An 18,201-nucleotide genomic window follows, 5' to 3' on the forward strand; every position below is an offset into this window, starting at 1 on the left:
AACGAGGAACAGAAATAACCAAACTGAATCATGCTCTGTTTTTTCATTACTGAAGCTTAGAGTCTTGCAGTGAAAAACATTTAAATTTCTAACTCTATTAGAGTCATGTGATACTCGATCTATGACAAAAGCAGCAAAACTACCAGTAATAAAACTAGTCTGTCTGAAATGATGCCCTATTTATTTAGAAATCTTATTTTGAAATACCAACAATCGGAATAAACTCACAAATGCTCTATAAATGCCATCAGGGCTTATTTATTTTTTTGGACTCAAAGTCTTTTTCTGACTCACCACTGGGCGTGGAAGATGCCGTAGAAGGAGGTTCCCCGCCAATCTTGCCCGGGGAGAGTGAAGACCGCCCGCAGGTTGTTGAAGGAAACGTGACGCTCTGGGAGGGAGCACTCCAGGCGGGCTTTCTGGAAGGTGGTCCACTTCTTCTGCAGGGTTCTGGTGCCACCCAGATCCCCCTGAGGGAGGAGACATCAAACGGAAAATGATGAGGCGTAAAAATGGGATATCGCGCACACACAGGCTGCCAATGCAAGTTTTTACATCGATGTATGGTAAAAAAAAAAAAAGAAAGGCTGGCTCATCTCAAAAATGAAGTAAGAATTTTGTTCGCGCAAAAGCAGTATCATATATGGAATTGGTTCAACATTTAGGAAATGCACAAAGAAATGGAACAGAAATGTTAAATGCTGTAATCCAGCCGGAATCCTTAAATAGGTCTAAGGCCACTTCTTTCCCTGATATACTTGAGTCAGATTCCAGCTAAGTCAAGGGAAGCAAAGACGTACATGGATCTAGTCATCTACACGTGGATGCATCAGTATGGAGCAGTGCAGGGAGCCTGTGGCCCACTCATTTCAATTTACATCATAACTGAAAACTTTTTCAAGCTGCATTTTTTCATCTGCTCCTCATTCATCACGATTTAAACAAAGACAGCCAGAAACTCAGTCTGAAAATGTTTTTAATCGTTCCTCCATCATGAGAAAAACGCTACAAGAACATGTTAAAAACACCTAAAACATGATTTTTATGGGAGTGGGTCTCTGAGGTTTGCATGCTCGAAATAAAATCTACAACCTCTTCTTTTACTAGACCTTGCTTTTTTGGATAAGATTATTTGGAAAAAAATGTTCCAGTTTCTCTTCTTGATTTTTTAATTTTAAAACATTTCTGAAAAATGATTTCTGAAAAATCATGGCGATTTAAACCTTCAGGAAGTGCTTGGAACCGCTGTGGCTTTCTGCGCTCAAGAGAAGGTCACACTGAGCATTTGAGGTCACGTGGAAACCGTGGTGTTGGTATGATTCTCAGTGAGAGGAACAGGACGCTGTCTCAAAGCTGGACAACAAGAACTTTGTTCTCGTAGTGTGAAGAACAAATGTCTTTCTTCTCGCAGAGTTAGAAACAGTGTCCCAGATTTCTGAGGACAAGTGTCAGTCAGTGTTGATGTGGAGAACAAAAGCCTTAGTCACACACACCTGGACGGCAGTCCACCTGCGTGCCCCATACTGCTTTTCACCTGCAGTGTATCCACCCGTAAAGGCAGTTGTGACTAAAGCTTTACATAATCGAAATCTCTCCACAGGCAGATATTTTTCTTAAAAAGGAATCCAATTGAATTTCTTCATAAAGATGTTGGACTAAAACCCCCACAGGCTGCTGTGAAACTTTGCTTTCACGATGTTCTTGTTCTGCTCGCTGACAGATGGGTTTCATCTGTGCGCCAGCTTTAATTTCACATTTAATTGTGTTCCAAAAATATGAACCATTTATTCCTGAAAACGTATTATCGTCAGCGCTCCCAAGAGGAGAATCTCCCAGATTCCGCTGGTTCCTGTTATCCTCAGTGACTTCACAGACTTTAAAACACGGATTTAAAAAAAGAAAAAAAAAGGCACAAAGTGTAGCAATTGAAAAATAAGTTAGCGCCCAGCTGCTGCAGCTAAAATCACACCAGAGCATCTGCTTCCCATTTCACCAAAGATATCAATCGACACAAAAAGAGCGCTAAAAATAAAAGCGCTTCACAAATACAGGATCAAACTTGTGCTTTGTTGGATTACTTTTCAGGTTACTGAGAGAAATATAGTTACATTAAAGACACACTTTGATGTTCTTGTGGCATCTTTTTCCGAATAGAAAAAATATTTCAACAAAATTTAGCTCAAAGTTGCTTTTCTGAGTATTTTGTTATTCATATCATTGTGAATCAGAAGCAGACTGAAAAAAAAGAGGTTTGAAACAGATTGTATTTTTGATGTAGTTAATATACTGGTCGGGCCACAAGCTCCCTGCTTCAAGCATCATGAGAGGGGAAGGGGGGGCGGGGTTGCTCCACGCCAACAACTCAGCGCCAAACTTCTGAGGAACTATTGATGCTCTGTTAAAAAGTATGTCCAAGAAAACCACACAGGTTTTTTTTTTTAAATTTTGTCTAAAAACTGTAAAACTGTAACATAACTCGAAAGATGATTGGAGTTGGACTTTAAGAAGCCCAACTGGATAGATTTCTGAGAGAATGGTGCGTTTCCCGTGGTGACCGTCCGCCCGCTTATGGGATCTGTCATGAAAATTAATACATTTTAGTTATCGGTCCTGAAGCCAAAAGAGAGAAACAGTTTCTGAAGCTACAGGAACTTTCATTAAGTCATTTAGAAACAGTCAGAAACCTGGGTGTTATCTTCGACTCTAAGCTAACTTTTATCCCTCATGTAAAACAGGTGGTTAAAACTGGTTTTTATCATCTTAGAAATCTGGCTAGGGTCCGCCCACTTCTCTCTTTTGCTAATATGGAGATGCTAATGCATGCTTTTGATTAATTACTGTAACGCCCTGCTTGCTGGTATTCCAAAAAACCAACATTAGGAACCTTCAGCTTCTCCAAAATTCTGCTGCACGAGTTCTCACCAAGACCAGGAGGCCGGCTCACATCACCCCAATTTTCATTCAGCACTATGGCCCCCGTTTATAGAACAGTCTGCCAGAGGACCTGAGAGCCGCAGAGAGCATTAATGCTTTTAAGAAAAGGCTCAAGACGTATCTTTTTTAACCTGGCTTTTAGCTAATTTTTATTACTTTTATTTATTTATTTATTTATATGTATTTATTTATACATACATATTTATTTATTTATCCATTTTATCTTGTTTTATGAACTTAAACTAGATTTTTAACACGTTATTTTAATTTACCTTATTTCAATGTTTTATTGTTTTTATCAATATGTTTACTTTTTCATTCTCATTTTGATTTTCATTTTTATTTCTGGTGCTTCCTCGGTTGGGACCTCTCCCTCTGGGTCGGCTGCTGTTCAGCCGCTGGGGCCCTGTATGGGAAACTGCATCACCACTTAGCTGTGGTGGAGCGGTCCCCACCTGTCATGCTGCATTTGGCTGTCTATGCAGCTGTTCACAGAGAGGGAGGTTCAAGTTATTAGCGTTTCCAACAACTTGTTTTCGTGCTCAGCCTATTTCTCATTGTCTTTCCCCATCAGTCAGGGGGTGGGAGGTGTGAAAGGAGTGGGGGGCTGTGTGTTGGTACGGGGAGGGGGCCCTATTTTTTAATTTTTGTGCTTGTTTATTTTAATCGTCATGCTTGTTTTTATATTTTGTTGTGTTTTAATATAAAGCACTTTGTGTTATATTTTTATATGAAAAGTTCTTTATAAATAAAGTTTTGATTTGATTTGATTTGAAAACAGATTCAAAAGTCTTAGTTTCACGTCAATCTATTCTTTGAATTACTTTATTTAGGCCGCCCGACCCTCCATTGTTGCTGCTGTTACGCGTGCGCATGTCCAGTTGAAGCCCCCAGACTGTTAGCGAGGGCTATTTCACATTATTACGCTCTCGGAAACAGCTGCCAAAAACAGCTGGGGGAAATCAGCAGCGGATTCTCTGCCAAGTGTGCACGAAAGCCCGATTTCAGAGCCAAGTCTGCCTCTGTGCACTTTCAGGCTAATAGTAGTTTTAGTCTGAGCTTTCTCCTTTGATGGACTCCGGGGGGTGTGGTGGTGGTGCTAATTGAATCTACACTGATTTGACGTGTTACCTTGCAGACGCGCGCCACCCTGGCCACGGTGAGCTCCGTGTCGCAGTCCAGCTCCAGAGCCCGCTCGCTGAAGAAGAAATAGATCTTGTCGTCGTCTCCATCCTTACTGCCTGTGCTCTCCCGTACCAGCGCCGATCCCACAAAGTCAGGCTCTACACACACACACACAAACACACACAAAGAAACGCACAAAGGGGTGATATCAGATGGTGTCATTTTACACAAATCCTGAGACCTCCATGTCAAGCGAATAAAGAGTGGGCTCCAGCCTGCAGGACGGAATCACACACACAATCCTGACACCTCCATCTCATTCTCTACACACTTTTCTCACCTTTTTTTTTCTATTGTCTATCACTCCTCTCCTTCCCCTCACTTCTCCCAGCATTTTTCACTCTCTTCTCTTCAACATTAGTGATTCGTTTTCTATTCCCCACTTCCACAGCCTCAGCTTCCTTTTTACAAATTCTCTCCATATCCAGGCCTCATTAGATTCTGAATGTTTCTATTTTTTTTTCCTTTAATTTGGAATCAGGCCCTTTTAGACATGGACTGTCTTTCAACTCAATTTGATGCATAATGTACATATTTTTTAAAGTACAACTCTGTCTTCTACACGGACTGGTTCTTTCAATATAAAAGCCTCAGCCGCTGCACTATTACACAGAGCAATTGAATGCTTTTAGGCTGATCAGAAATTGCTTAAATTGAGGTGAGGCTCACTTTATTGCAGGTCTGCTTTTGTATAAAAGCCCTTTAACAGCAAACTAATGAAGAGACATACCGGCCCTGCCTCCTCCTTATCCTTCCTGGCTTTCTTCTTCTTCGCTTCCATATTTTTTTAACCTCTCTCAATATTGATTCACTGCAGGTCCTAATTTATAGGATTTCCTACTCTTCTTTTCTCTCTGATTATTTTCTCCTAATGCTCTTCTTCACTTCCTACATCAAAACACAGTAATACATAAAAAAATGAACGAGGGGAAAAGAAAATATTTTCAGTGAAGCTTTTTCTTTTTAATAAATCTGAAAAAAACAAACAAAAAACAGACTTAAACATCCTTAACCGGCCCAGACACAATATATGCAATTTTTTCCACAAATATTCCCAGTGAATATATATATTCCCAGAAAAACTGACAGTAAGTCCCTTTCAGCTGAAAACACTGTAGCATTTTAACAAACTTGAACTTAATTAAGATATATAATCTTTATGGATATTTCTTCTTTCTACACAACCAGATCAACATGAAACACAAGTTCTCTTATAGCTCTTTAAATAATCTAATGAAATATAATCTAATTATCTTTAAAATACACAGAATTCTCATAAATGACGTAAACTAACCCTTAAGCCAGATGCTGTGTCATACCATGCAAACAGTAGTACCAAACTCTGAAAAACCTTGTTTGCTTTATGTATGAAAATGTTAACTCAGGGGAGGCATTTTTTAATCTACAGGAACAATGAAACATGACAGACTACCTTGTTTTATAGAACAAGTTTGTTTTTAGAATCATCTAAAATGTTCAGCAGTTTTCTTTTTGTTTAAATGCGTCCTGATAATAGAAGGACTGATTAAACACTAAATATTACAACTGCAACCATAACCATTTACAATGTATTCCATCCATCCATCCATCCATCCATCCATCCATCCATCCATCCATCCATCCATCCATCCATCCATCCATCCTGTCAAACCCACTCAGTTTCGGGTTGCTGGAGCATATCCCAGCCACTCTTTGTTCATTTGGGTAACAGCAATGCTTAACATCAACCAACCAACCAACCAACCAACCAACCAACCAACCAATGAACTAATCAATTAATCAATAAATCAACCAACCAATCAATCAAAATAAAGTCTGGCATGGAGCAGATGCAAGTGCAGATCCCACAAACCCCCGGGAGAAAGTGTGGGAAACCAAGATCAACTCATATCCAGTCACCTAGGTGACGATGGAATTACAGAGTGAGCCATGGAGGTGGGGACCAAAAACCAGTCCCAGAGGACATGCGGACCTCCTCACCTGCACCTCCCAGCTTAGGTGTAATATGATTCCAATCCCAGGTCACTCACCATTGAGCCAGGCAGGTAAGTACTCGCTCCTCATGCTGTAGTGCTGAAGGCCCAGATTCCTCAAAATGACCGGCTCTGTACCCAGGAAGTTGTTGAGTGTTGCTGAGTACATTTCCTTATCTATAAAAGATATAAACACAGACTTTAAAAAATTAGATATTTTTCTAACTCCACCTCTCATATGATCATCATCATTTTTCATCCTCTAATTTCTTGACACTCTTTTTCGTTTTCCTTTTTTATATCTGTATCTCTCATCTTTAATATCCCATTCTCTCTTTCTTCTCTTTTCTGTTCTGTCCAAAAAAGGAAATATATGCAAATGTAATTAATGTAAATAAAGTTTAGCCTCAAGTGTACAGCGGGGTTTATACAAATATACTCCTCTTGTGACCACAGGTTCATAACCACCTGTTGTAACAGTAAAATCTGTCCAACACAAGATTTCTTCACCACTTATCTGTTGCTCTGCTGCTGGACAAGCAAAAAAAAGCATTTCTGGATTATTTTCAAGAATCTGTTGTTAAAACAAATCATTATAAGCATTTAGATCTGTGTATGTAAAAATGCTTTGTCAACATTTGTCCCTTTGAGGACTTTCACGACAACCTGACCTTAAAAGATGTTATTCATCACTTCAAAACCCATGGATGCAAATCTATACTCACCCACAATGAGGCCAGTGTGTCCTTTGGCAGGGTTGTACGGACATTTGCCCTTCCCGTCCTCCATGGATGCCATGCTGATGGTAAAATTAACGGCATTCTGAAAGCACAGGCAGACATGAGGAACACAGGTGCTTCAGGGTCGTTCTGCGTTATGATCCACATACGAGAACTGCGAGCTCTGTCTGTCTGCGGTGGACTTCCTCCGCCAGGTTGTCCCATTGCATCAGCGTCACACACAACCTCACGAGCACACCAACCTTCACACATCCAACCAGCCCCCCTATTGTGACACATTTATTTCCCAAGGCGCAAACTTTGATTTGGTTACTCTGCAGTTTTTTATCAAACGTGGGTCAGAGGTGTGACTCCTGTCAGCGTTAACCTCGCTACGACCCCGTCAAGATCGCATCGCCCTCACTCATACTCACAACATAGGTGCATTTGGGCTGGAAGGCGTAGGTGCCGCAGGTGTAGAGGTGCGTGTGGTTGTAGCTCTGCAGAAATCGTATGTAGTTGTAGCACTCGGTCTGTGGGGGAGGGGGGAGAAGCCGTCAGATGTGGTTCTGATCGATGATCTGAAGAAGCTCCAAACAAAAAAGCCTTAAAAGTGACAGAAACTTAAAGTTTTACGCATCAATCAAAAATCGTTGGTGCTTCTTGAAAACCTCCTTTAATGTCTTTAATGTGACAAAGAAAAGAAACACAGACGCTCAGACATGATGCACACTGGAATGAAGGATGTAGTTCAGATTGCAAAACACTTCTTGGATCTCAGGAGTGTAATATAAGCCGTTCAATGCTTAAAAATTCTGTTTTACAGATTCTAAAATCGTGGGGAATAACAAGGATGAAAGTAAAAGAAATGACATAGAGAGACTTTCAATTAAAAGTAACACATGTGGCCCTACTTGCATAAGAATTAGGCACTGCTTTTGAGCTCTCCACATGATCTTTGGAGGAAAAAAGGAACCTATATAGGACATGCAAAGCTGTCAAATAGCAGAAGTGAAGATCAAATTTTTATGATGAATGTTTTTGAAGCTTTGCTTTTATTGATGCTCCACTTTCAGGCAGTTTAAACAGCAGAGCTGAGTTATTTCTCTTACATAAAAATGTGTCGTTGTGCTCTCATTTACGAGAGCTCTGTAAGCTGTAAGCCTTGGTCACGTGCATTCAGATGGGTGCTGTGGGTTTTTGGGTCGTCCGGGCCCGCGGACGGTTATGGAGAAGATGTATAGATATGTACATAGATAAAACCGTAAATCTATTGAAGCTTGTCGTCTGAAAAGTAGCTTCCGTGGTAAAAAAAATGTGAGCACCCCAGCTCTATGGACTTACTGAGCAGTTTATGGCCTTGATATTTTATGATGGCCATCTTTGTGCTCGGTTTCCCCATTTTTTGACCCGGAAACAGCCCGTATCCTCCCATAAGGGCAGTTGTGAATTAGGTCTAATCGTATTTTGGTGCAAATGTAAAGCACATGGTTTGCTCAGGTTTACAGTTGTGTTCTGACCACAGACGCAGCGTTCTGCATCCTCGCAGCATCCTGTCAGCAGTGAGGACTGTCCATGCCGAGTCTAGTTGCCTTAAAAGATGCTGACTCTGACCCTGACTGGAAGATGCGCCTCTCTGGGTGCTAATGCAATGACTGGAAGGGTTCCAGTTTATGCCCCAGACAGACTTATCTAAATTTAATGCAGTAAAGAAAGGAAAGTGGTGCTGTTTAAACAAACCACCAGCGTGGGGTTCTGAAAGGCGGTGGGAGCTGTGGGAGTCTGTCAGCTGAGATCCATGTTACCTGGTTGTTCTTCCCCTTGGCAACACACTCGCGCTTCTTATCCTGTGGAGCCGGCCAGTCGATCTGGGGAGAAGACAGAGTATGATGGGCTGCAGGAAGGTTTTTTCATTCACATCCAGCCTATTGTGTAGTGGAGTGGTGTGTGATGCACCCTGCAGGATATAGCACTTCACTTCTCTTTAATGAGATTTCTCTCAGACAGACTGGAGAAGGGTTTATGCTCAAACACAGACCCAGTTCAGGGTTTTTTAATAATTTATTTCTGTTCCTTACACATGATATGGCATGGTTTTATACTGATCCACAACGTGTGTCGGTTAGGTTTGCACAGGTGGCAGGATGAGAAAAACAGCCTCACTGACTGGGATTGTTACTCCAAAGTCTCCATCACACTTTTCATATTTTTAGGCCAACATAAAGATCCTGCAGCAGGGAGCCTATTGCTTTGGATCCAAACACCTGCTCTGGTTTTTATGGAACGGACTGTATGAACGTGTTTGGACCACCTGCAAACGTTGGGATGTGGGAGGGGCTAATGCGACAACGCTGCACCAACACTTAAATTTGGTGCAAATAGGAAGATTTCGATAATTAAATGCTATTATGTGGTGCAAACATTTATTTATTATTACTTTTAATTTTTTTATTTTGTGTCTTAGTGAAGATCACATCACATAATCTGCATATCTGCGACTGCATCACATAATCTATATTGCAAAAACAAGTAAAAGATTACAATGACTTTTACGAAAATAAAAAAATTCAACAGAGCAAAATATTAAAAAAACATTTTGTAAAAAAGTAATTTTCCGTAATCAAAATCAAATTAGTGACATCCAATGAAACCCACATTTTCCAGTTTTTATAGAAATTACCTTTTAAACTTTTAAACTTTAAAACGGATCAGGTTAACTTATCTACTAATATAGTAGATAATAAAGGTTTTTTCAGCATGTCCAAAATAATATATTTTACTCAATAAAAGCCCTAAATATCAGGAAATCTACCTATTGTAGCACCACTGAGTATCAAACAGTTTTAAGGGAAATCGTCAAGACTTCAAAACTCAGAGACTCTGCACGTTCTGCTGTGTTTTTATGACAAAGAGTAAAAAAAGCAATAAAGAAAATGCGGAGCAGCAAGCGGCAACAGGAACGTTGCTAAATAATGCACGAGAAAGCACTACACAAACAGAGCTGTTTGTCTCCAAAGTGTCGAATCCCAAGGAAAACGTCCTCAGAGAGCGGGTTGGGGAGGAAAACTCTGATGAAAGTAATGAAGACAGACGGTGTGTGAGATTGGGGAAAGAAAGAAAAGAGAAGAAGCAGAATGCCCAGTGACCAGAGGGTGACAAGAGGCCATCCTCTTCCTGTCTTTGTCTTTCTGAGCTCCTTTCCTCCACAACAGGTGGCCTTGTTTTTACTGTAAGCCCCATAACTCGGACCTGAGCGGTCGGCGGCTGAGTATGAAAGTCCAATCGTGCGACGAATAATTGATCATTATTGCAGCAAATCAGCCAGAAATCGCTAATCCTCTGTCGGCCGCTCTGTACACTTTCATCTTGTCACTGTAATTGTATTGATTGCAACACGGAGCGGTTATTAATGGACCAAAGGAAAACCGCACGGAGTCTCCAAGGGCGCACCATCTCTGCATGGGTACGTATGTGTGTTTGCAGGGTACGTCAAAGGTAATGATGGAGAGGAACGGGTTTCCCCCCGAGTGCAATACAGCAAAAACAGAAACACTAATGAAAACAAGGACAAAGAAGAGGAGAACAAAAACGCTGGAAAGTCATCAAATGAAAAGCAGGACAAGGAAACATTCAATCCTGACACAGTGGATGCATTGGAGCTGGAAACATTTGGTTTCTTCTCATTAACAAGGATCTCAAGGTGTGGATTTACATGTTTTGATTGTATTACTTCTTTAGAAAAAGCATAAAAATGCAAATTTAGACCCATAGTTTGTTGAAACTCCATTTTTTTGGGTGAGGGTTGATAGCATGTTTTTGTTTTTCTAAATGTCAAACAGTTACTACAGCAGAAAATCCCAGTCTGATCCATGGTGCGAGCCCCTTACTTCCTTTAGGAAGTACATACTATAGAAAGCAAAGTAACTAGCCATGATAGCATATTTACATCACCTGTAACTCCCAACCTTGTTAGTAGCACATGAAAAAATACAAAAAAAACCCTACAAGTTAGTCACGTTAGGGTAATCACAATAACATCCAACCAAACATTTTGACAGACAGGGTCCCACAACAGTGTTTTACAGTAAAGGCAGTGTCAAAGTTTTTGAATTAAAGATAAAAATCCAAGGAAACAAACTCCGGTTTGAACCTTCAACACTAATGAGGAACACTGACTGAACCCACACTCTGCATCAGCTTGTTGGCAAGGTTTATTGTAATAATAATGTTCTTTGTTACATGGCTTTTCCAATCTCTCCTTCAAATCTGCCAAATACACTTCAAAGCTTCACTATCAAAGTAGACAAAGGCGGCATGAAACAGTTTCTAATGTCTTGAAAGAAAGTGTTCACGTGATTGGGGGAGCGGGAGCTACAGCGATGATGCTTCATGGACCCAATCAAACTTCAAAGCTGTAAAGCACTTTGTAGAAAGTGCGTGTGTGTTTTTAAGCCCTTAAAATGACACGAGTGTTTCCCAGCATTACCCCTGATTGAGCAAAGCCTGGATGGTGAGCACTTGACCAAGTACAAAGGGAGCGCGTCTGCCTGAGCTTCCCTCTGCACGGCTGCTTTGATTTGATCCACCGGAAAACACCCGATCGGAATTGGGCAGGTTCTCCACCTCTGTCAGGTGGAAAACCTTGATTCCAAGCAAAGGTTTGAAAGGTTTTTTACGACGTTAAGAGGAACAGAAAGTATGAGTGGAGTCGAAGAAAAAAGATGAACTCACCCTATGTTGAACGTGTCCGTTTTTGAAGGTGTAGATACAATTTTAATGTTTTGTTTCTGACAGCAAAGTCTTGAAATAGGAAAACAGTCCAATTACATTTCAGTCAGTAAAGTGCTTTTTAGGTTTGAACAGATTTTTTATTTTATTTTCCAAATGATGTGAACCACATCCAGGTGGTTAATTGGTTCAATTCTAAGCTTTAGTTTCCTTTTTTGGAATAAGGCCTGCACAATAAAGTGTAAACTTAACCCTTTTGCTATCTTGTGGGATCCAGATGACCCCATTCCCAACGTTGAGACAGTGCACTGAACCTTTTATCTTCAATGATTTGTGATATTCAGTGGTGTCCATGGACTATTCCCTTCTCTGCTTCTGTGCCGGTCCCAAGCCCGGTTAAATTGAGAGGGTTGCGTCAGGAAGGGCATCCGGCATAAAACATTGCCAAGTGAACCATGCGACTCGTCCTCGAAAGAGAGGTTGTTTCGCTGTGGCGACCCCTGATGGGAAAAGCCGAAAGAGAAAGAAGACTGGTGTCCATGGACTACATGAAATCCTCTCCACCTTTATCCACCTTTGTCATGGTACGGATAACACGTGAATGTAAGTGTGGGGTTGACTTTTATTTAAATAGAACCGTTGCAGTGAACTAGAAATAATGTATTAGTTGTTTTGCTATTGGTTTGATGTATCCCAAGTCTTATTGTCATTGCAATAATGATCACTAATATCGCACATCGTGACTTTTAAATGTACTCAAACCAAAATAAAAGCATAAAAAGGTCAAAAAAAGGTCAGTCTGTAGAAGTAAGAGCACTCAAAGATAAAAAGCATGAAAGCTGCAAGCGGAGTTGGGCGGCCACTTCACGCCGCTCACTCTCCTCTTTCTGTCGCTGCCTCCCTGGTCACGTGAAAAAAAATACTTTTTCTCAAAATAGCAGCTTTTCTGTTGGTTTTATCTCCATAGCAACCATTTTGTTTGTTGGTCGCCTGGTAAGGACGAACAAGCCTTTGTATTTTTTTAATAGAATCTGTTAAACTAAACTTTTGGATTTCCTTAGCAACAGAAGTTTTTTGTTAACCACACCCACATATATGATATGTTAATATCATATGTCTTACCGTTTCATTCAGCTTGAGCCAGAGATTCATGTGTTACATACTATATTTTGGTAAAATATGTACAAGCAACAGGTAAACGGCATATTTTTGAGCACGTTAAATATCTACTACTTTTAAATCCTGCGATTTTTACCAAGAAGCTTTGCAATGATGCTCGAGGAGTTAGGAGGCTATAGATCGAAAACGTATGAATACCTAAATAGTATGGGAATTGTGAAAACCACCAAATTTCACACTGTGCCACGAAATGGCCCCCAAGCCCTAGGTCCTGTGGCCATCCCATGATCCTTTTCAAACTTCCCCTCCTTCCTCAACATGTATGTTTTGGTTTCGGTTGTAGATTTTGAATTATTTTTCTTGAGTCCCAGTCGAGATTTTGGGCCCAGTAATTTTTTTGAGAATTCCTGTAATGTCATCATTTTAATACCTAAAATTCATTTTCACCGGGTACCGGGTGCAAATTTTGGCGAGTTCATAAGTATTTGGTGGGGGGGAATTTTTCACTCAAAGGCGCAGTGAGAAAGAAAAAATGCAAAACAATCTGGTCCCAACAGTCCAGGACTGCTGCGGGAAATAATAAGTGTAGCACAGGCAGAAAATCAGTTTATCTTTCCTTTTCTGTCTGAACTCCTGTTATGCTTAAATGATTTTTACAATACTTTCATCAAAATTGATGTCATAATTAAATTTGTGGTTTATCTTGGTAACAAAGCTGCAGCGAGGACGCCTTTTGTTCCAGAGCTGTCCATCTCCAAGCTCGGCGTTGGTGCATTTAACGTTATCAGTTAATTTGTTGCATTGGAACAAAGGCGTTTGGGAGTGAGTGGGCGTCTGCAGTGACATTCAGGTGGTAATTACATTCCCACAAGTCCCTACATGTCCGTTATTGATACATTTTAATTTGGGCGGTGAAAACGAGGGCGCCTGCGGCTTGTACCTGCGGCCTCAGCTGTCTGCTGATGTTGTTGGGATCCAGGGCGAACAGCGCCTCCCGGGCCCCCACGTACAGAACTCTCTCGTGGTCGGACAGGGTCAGCATGCTGTAGTTGAACACCCCCTGGATGCTAAACCGAGCCATACTGTCCAGCACATCTGCATGGAGACAAAAAAGTAACATCATTTGGGAGATATTTACCATGTGATTGAAGAAATCAATGAATGAGAACTTTGACACTTTTCTGTCGTCATCCATTTCTGTCTGACCCTCTGCAGATACACAGACAGCCCCATTAACATGCCCGTATTTATGAAGAAATGAACCACTGGGGATGCCAAAGGTTTACTAAGCCAATGATGAAATTACACACTCATTTTGACTCATCAAGCTACTGGCAGCTGGATGTTAACCCCGTGTTAGTGCACACAACAATTCCTTCAGTGGGGTGTTGTTACTCAGAACTACCCCGTCCTTTTTCTTTCCCTCAGGAAGACCTAAAACATGACCTCAGTGAGGAAAAAAGCTTTTGTCTGAAAGGTAACAAGACATATAAAATACAGTACTTTCCGTTTTTAGGCTGTGCGGTGGATTCTGTGTGGAGTTTGCGTGTTTTCCCTGAGAACGCGTGGGTTTTCTCTCCGGTTTATTGGGAGTCTAGATTGCCCTTCGATGTACATGTAAGTGTTTGGGCCAGGCGACCTGTTTAGGGTCGAAGTAATGGTAGCCAGGATAGGCTCCAGCAACCCAGTGACTAAAAATGATAATTGACAGTAACTGAAAAGAATTCAGTGGGATTGTTTAGATAGACCAGTGGATTTTAAGTTTGCAACTTACTTGGCTAGATTCATCAAAACTGTAAAAAAAACAAAAAAAAACTACAACAAAATATATTTATTTAATAAAGCTATTTAAGTATTATTACATACATATTTAATAAAAAATAAATAAATTAAAATAAATAAATTGAATCCAATTCATTTAATTCAATTTAAAAGAAGAATTCACACACAAATGCACTGACTTGGTAATGAAGTTCAATGTATTCTTTAGAAAATATGTGGATATTCCACTTTCAATCATCCAACAATCATGCAACACATTTACCTGTGATAATCATTACAGATTTTGTTTAAAAGGAAGTAAGCATTGAATAATTTGAGTTTTTTTCTAATTAGTTTTGAAAAATTTGTTGAGAAATTTTAGGACATTTCTGGTTTTCAATTCAGGCTCTACAAAGGTTTATTGACATGTTGGAAACCTTTTCGTTAATGATATTAGCGGTTTCTCACCAACAGAACAGGTTCATGCATACTTTTTCAAGCCGTTCAAGCATCTGTAAAGTCGTCTCTCAGAAAAACACTGTAAAAAAACTTGTTGTTTTTACAGAAATCAATTTTGGCTGCCATATAAAAATATGTTGAATAACTAAACAACTTTACAGGCGCACTGTGAATATTACAAACCTGAATGTCTTGATTTACAAACACATATTATCATTAACATCTCTGGAGATACATTTTGTAAACTCGATTTTTTACTGCTATTGTAATTCCATTAAATGCATGTTTAGGCCATGATGTTCATACTGGGGAAGAAGGATTATTCTTCTTCTCCTTTTTCTATTGTTTCCTAGCACATTCCACCACCTACAGTTGAAATGTCAAAGCGGTTCAAATCTCGTGAATCTTGCTCGTTTTTCTTTCACGATCTATTACAATATATGAAAGACTTGGTGTCTTAGAATTACACGCAAACCGTACTTATCCAAATGCCTGATAGGTCAAAGTTCAGCTAGATTTAACTTCCAACATGCATTAAATGGCTCTGCGTTTTGTAGGTGGAGTCAAAAAAAGTCGTAGAAAATTGTGTAGCAACAGCTGATTGCCGGTTAATTTGCTCGAATTGCGCATTCAAGTTTAAATTTCTCATTTGAACGTGCGTCGAGGGCGATGTAAACGTCACAGTGATAACTTATAAAATAATTCTATGGTTATTTGGTTAATTTTATTGGAAAAAATAACAACAACAAAAAGTTGTCATATAAAATATTGATTTAATAACAGCGACAGAGTAACTTTATCTTGCGAATCACCAAACGCCCTCACTCACATATAGAAAAAACGATTTCTGGACAATTCTCCCAGGATTCCAGAATGTTGTCCAGGATTTGCGGGCAACAGTTGCAGAGCAGTGAGATGTTACCTCCTGCAGACTTGGCAAAGAGCGGGGGGGAGATTTGGCTGTGAAACAGCTGACAGTTCAATGCCTTATGCACAAAGCGGTGGACCATTTCAGCCGACTGTGTCTGCGCTGTAAACAAGCCCCGCAGCACCTTGCTCTTCTCAAGGTCTGTGTTTACTTTAAGAACTAGGAGCCGGAGACAATCTGATATGTTCCAGAACTCCATGTCGTCCGTGAGGCGGGGCGGTCATCTGTTTGTGTAAATAAACAAGAAATGTTCCGTTGTCATAGCAACCCCTGTCTCAATTTAAAAAGAGGGCGGGGGGGAACTATGCAGGATTACAGATATCGGTAATGGATGTGTCAAAAAAATAAAAATAAAAACGAGCTTTGGAAGTGGGAATACATCGTCGAGCACATTTTATGTCATCGTTTAAAAGACTTTGAGCACATTTTTTAATCCGTCAGACTAAACTCAGTTCAGACAGCGCTTTAATGTGACTTTAAAAGGGAGTTTGATACCAAACCAGAAGCCAGACACTCGTTCAACAAACGTTTCTGGTCATTTCCATTTCAGAACATCAACTACAAATGCTCCAGAAAACAACATAAATTGCATTTTGTCCTCATCTTACAGCTTTTAGGCCACAGATAGTTATAGCTTGGCGAAGCGGCATTAAGAAGAACGCCCCTATGGAAGAGGAGCAGCTTAATCTGGGCTCTGGAGAGCACATGAACACAACAATACAGGGATTTGTTGGCTCCAGCAGAATTATTGCAAATAGAAGATGAGATCCAAATGACAACGTGGGCAGAATACAGAGGGTAGGAATGCTTAGAAGTGCGCACTAATAATGGGTGTAAATCTGCGGGGGTGATTAGATTGTTCATTATCTAGCCTGCGCTTGCCGATGCAGACTGCTATTTAATACAGGACTTAAATGAGGCCTTTTACCATGTTCAGGCTCTCTCAGAAAAATAATAATAATAGCATTTTAGCCTCCCTTTCAACACTGGTGTGGAGCCTTTGGAATAGAAATAAACAGAATTGATTTGATTTATTTGCGAGAACTAAGAAGTGTTCTTTCTGCATTCCTATTTGCAGGGACAGAGAGAAAAAAGCCAACATAGCTGATGTTTTTTAATCAAAATTTTAAAGAGAAACACCCGCTGTTCACTATCTTAACACACACATGCACACAGTTTAAATCCCCTCATTAGCATACAGACAAACCAGTGGTGTGGAGCAGAAGAGAAGGCAAAATGGGAAAAAAGGAGGAGAAATAACAGGGTTTAGTTTTCATTCTCCACACTCTTGTTGCTTGTAGTGTCACCTTGTTCTCCAACCCCCCCCCCACACACACACCATGTTGGCGGATAGAATGGAAGCTCAATGTGCGGTGATGATGATGCATGGAACATAATGCCACAACGAAATCTGATTTTTTTCTGTTTTTCTTTGGTCACCCCTTGTTCTTTTATTTTGAAAGGGAAAATAGGAACTGAAATTTGGTGATGGTGGTCGTGGGGGGCAGTAAAACCTGGTGTAATTTATGACTCCAATTTGTGCTATGGCGTAATTCCGATAAGAAAGAAAAATAGAATCCTCAATGTCATCAGAGTATCATTACTGCATTTATTTCAAAACTTTTGCTTTGTTTTTTTATATTATTATACTCAAGGTGAACTTTATTAACATATTAATAGAAACTGTTCATAACTTCTGTACCTTTACAAAAAGAAAATGACCTTTCTGAAAATAAATTCAAAACCTGTTTGTTCCATTTACTCAAAAATAGTCACTTTTTCCTGATCAATGTAAAAAGAATAAAATAAAAGTGGCTCCTATAGATTTGAAAAAAAAATATTAGGTTTGACACCCTAAAACACGGAATAGTTATGAAGAAACGTAAATATGTGCATATATATATTTAAAACAAATTTTCCAAAAAAAAGTTACTTCCTAAAAAAAAAAAGAATGACTCCAACACCAGAACACATAAAAAACTAAAAAGTATTTCAGTTCTGTGGACAAAAAGAACTAAATTAATGAAAGAACCAAATCAATGTTGCAAATCTGATGCTCCAGGCCTAGGAGACTTTTTTTTTTCAATCATTAAATATTTACACTCACAGATGGCATACTAATGAATGACTTATTGGTCTCTATTTTTATTTGTCCCCTATGTCCCCACATAAATCTTACAGCTGCACAAGCTTTCCACTCCATATATTAGCGAGCAACCAGGTTTAGCATCACTGTGACCTCAACTACACACATAAAAAAACAACTGCAAAATATTTCAGTCCACACTTTGCATTAAGAAGGCCCAAGATACAGAAAGTGCAACCGAGTCCTGTTTTTATTGTACAATTTTATAACTTTATTTCAAATTGTTGCCATTTTTCTTATGGACAGGTA

General features: G+C 39.8%; 1 protein-coding gene across 4 annotated transcripts in view; it reads right to left on the reverse strand.

The window, feature by feature from the left end:
* Nucleotides 1-18,201, reverse strand: part of sema4c (sema domain, immunoglobulin domain (Ig), transmembrane domain (TM) and short cytoplasmic domain, (semaphorin) 4C) — a 114,748-nt gene that overhangs the window by 16,617 nt on the left and 79,930 nt on the right. For all 4 annotated transcript variants that reach the window (XM_011479538.4, XM_020706185.3, XM_078952185.1 and 1 more), the window contains 7 exons: nucleotides 13,599-13,753; nucleotides 8,617-8,679; nucleotides 7,246-7,344; nucleotides 6,818-6,914; nucleotides 6,150-6,269; nucleotides 4,066-4,217; nucleotides 295-470 (listed from right to left, as the gene is read on the reverse strand). In XM_011479538.4, the coding sequence (XP_011477840.1) occupies nucleotides 295-470; nucleotides 4,066-4,217; nucleotides 6,150-6,269; nucleotides 6,818-6,914; nucleotides 7,246-7,344; nucleotides 8,617-8,679; nucleotides 13,599-13,753 (862 nt within the window). The remainder of the gene's footprint in view (nucleotides 1-294; nucleotides 471-4,065; nucleotides 4,218-6,149; nucleotides 6,270-6,817; nucleotides 6,915-7,245; nucleotides 7,345-8,616; nucleotides 8,680-13,598; nucleotides 13,754-18,201) is intronic.

The sequence above is a fragment of the Oryzias latipes genome, chromosome 9, assembly GCF_053564925.1.
Source record: "Oryzias latipes strain Hd-rR chromosome 9, Olatipes_Hd-rR_3.1".
Lineage (NCBI taxonomy): Eukaryota > Metazoa > Chordata > Actinopteri > Beloniformes > Adrianichthyidae > Oryzias > Oryzias latipes.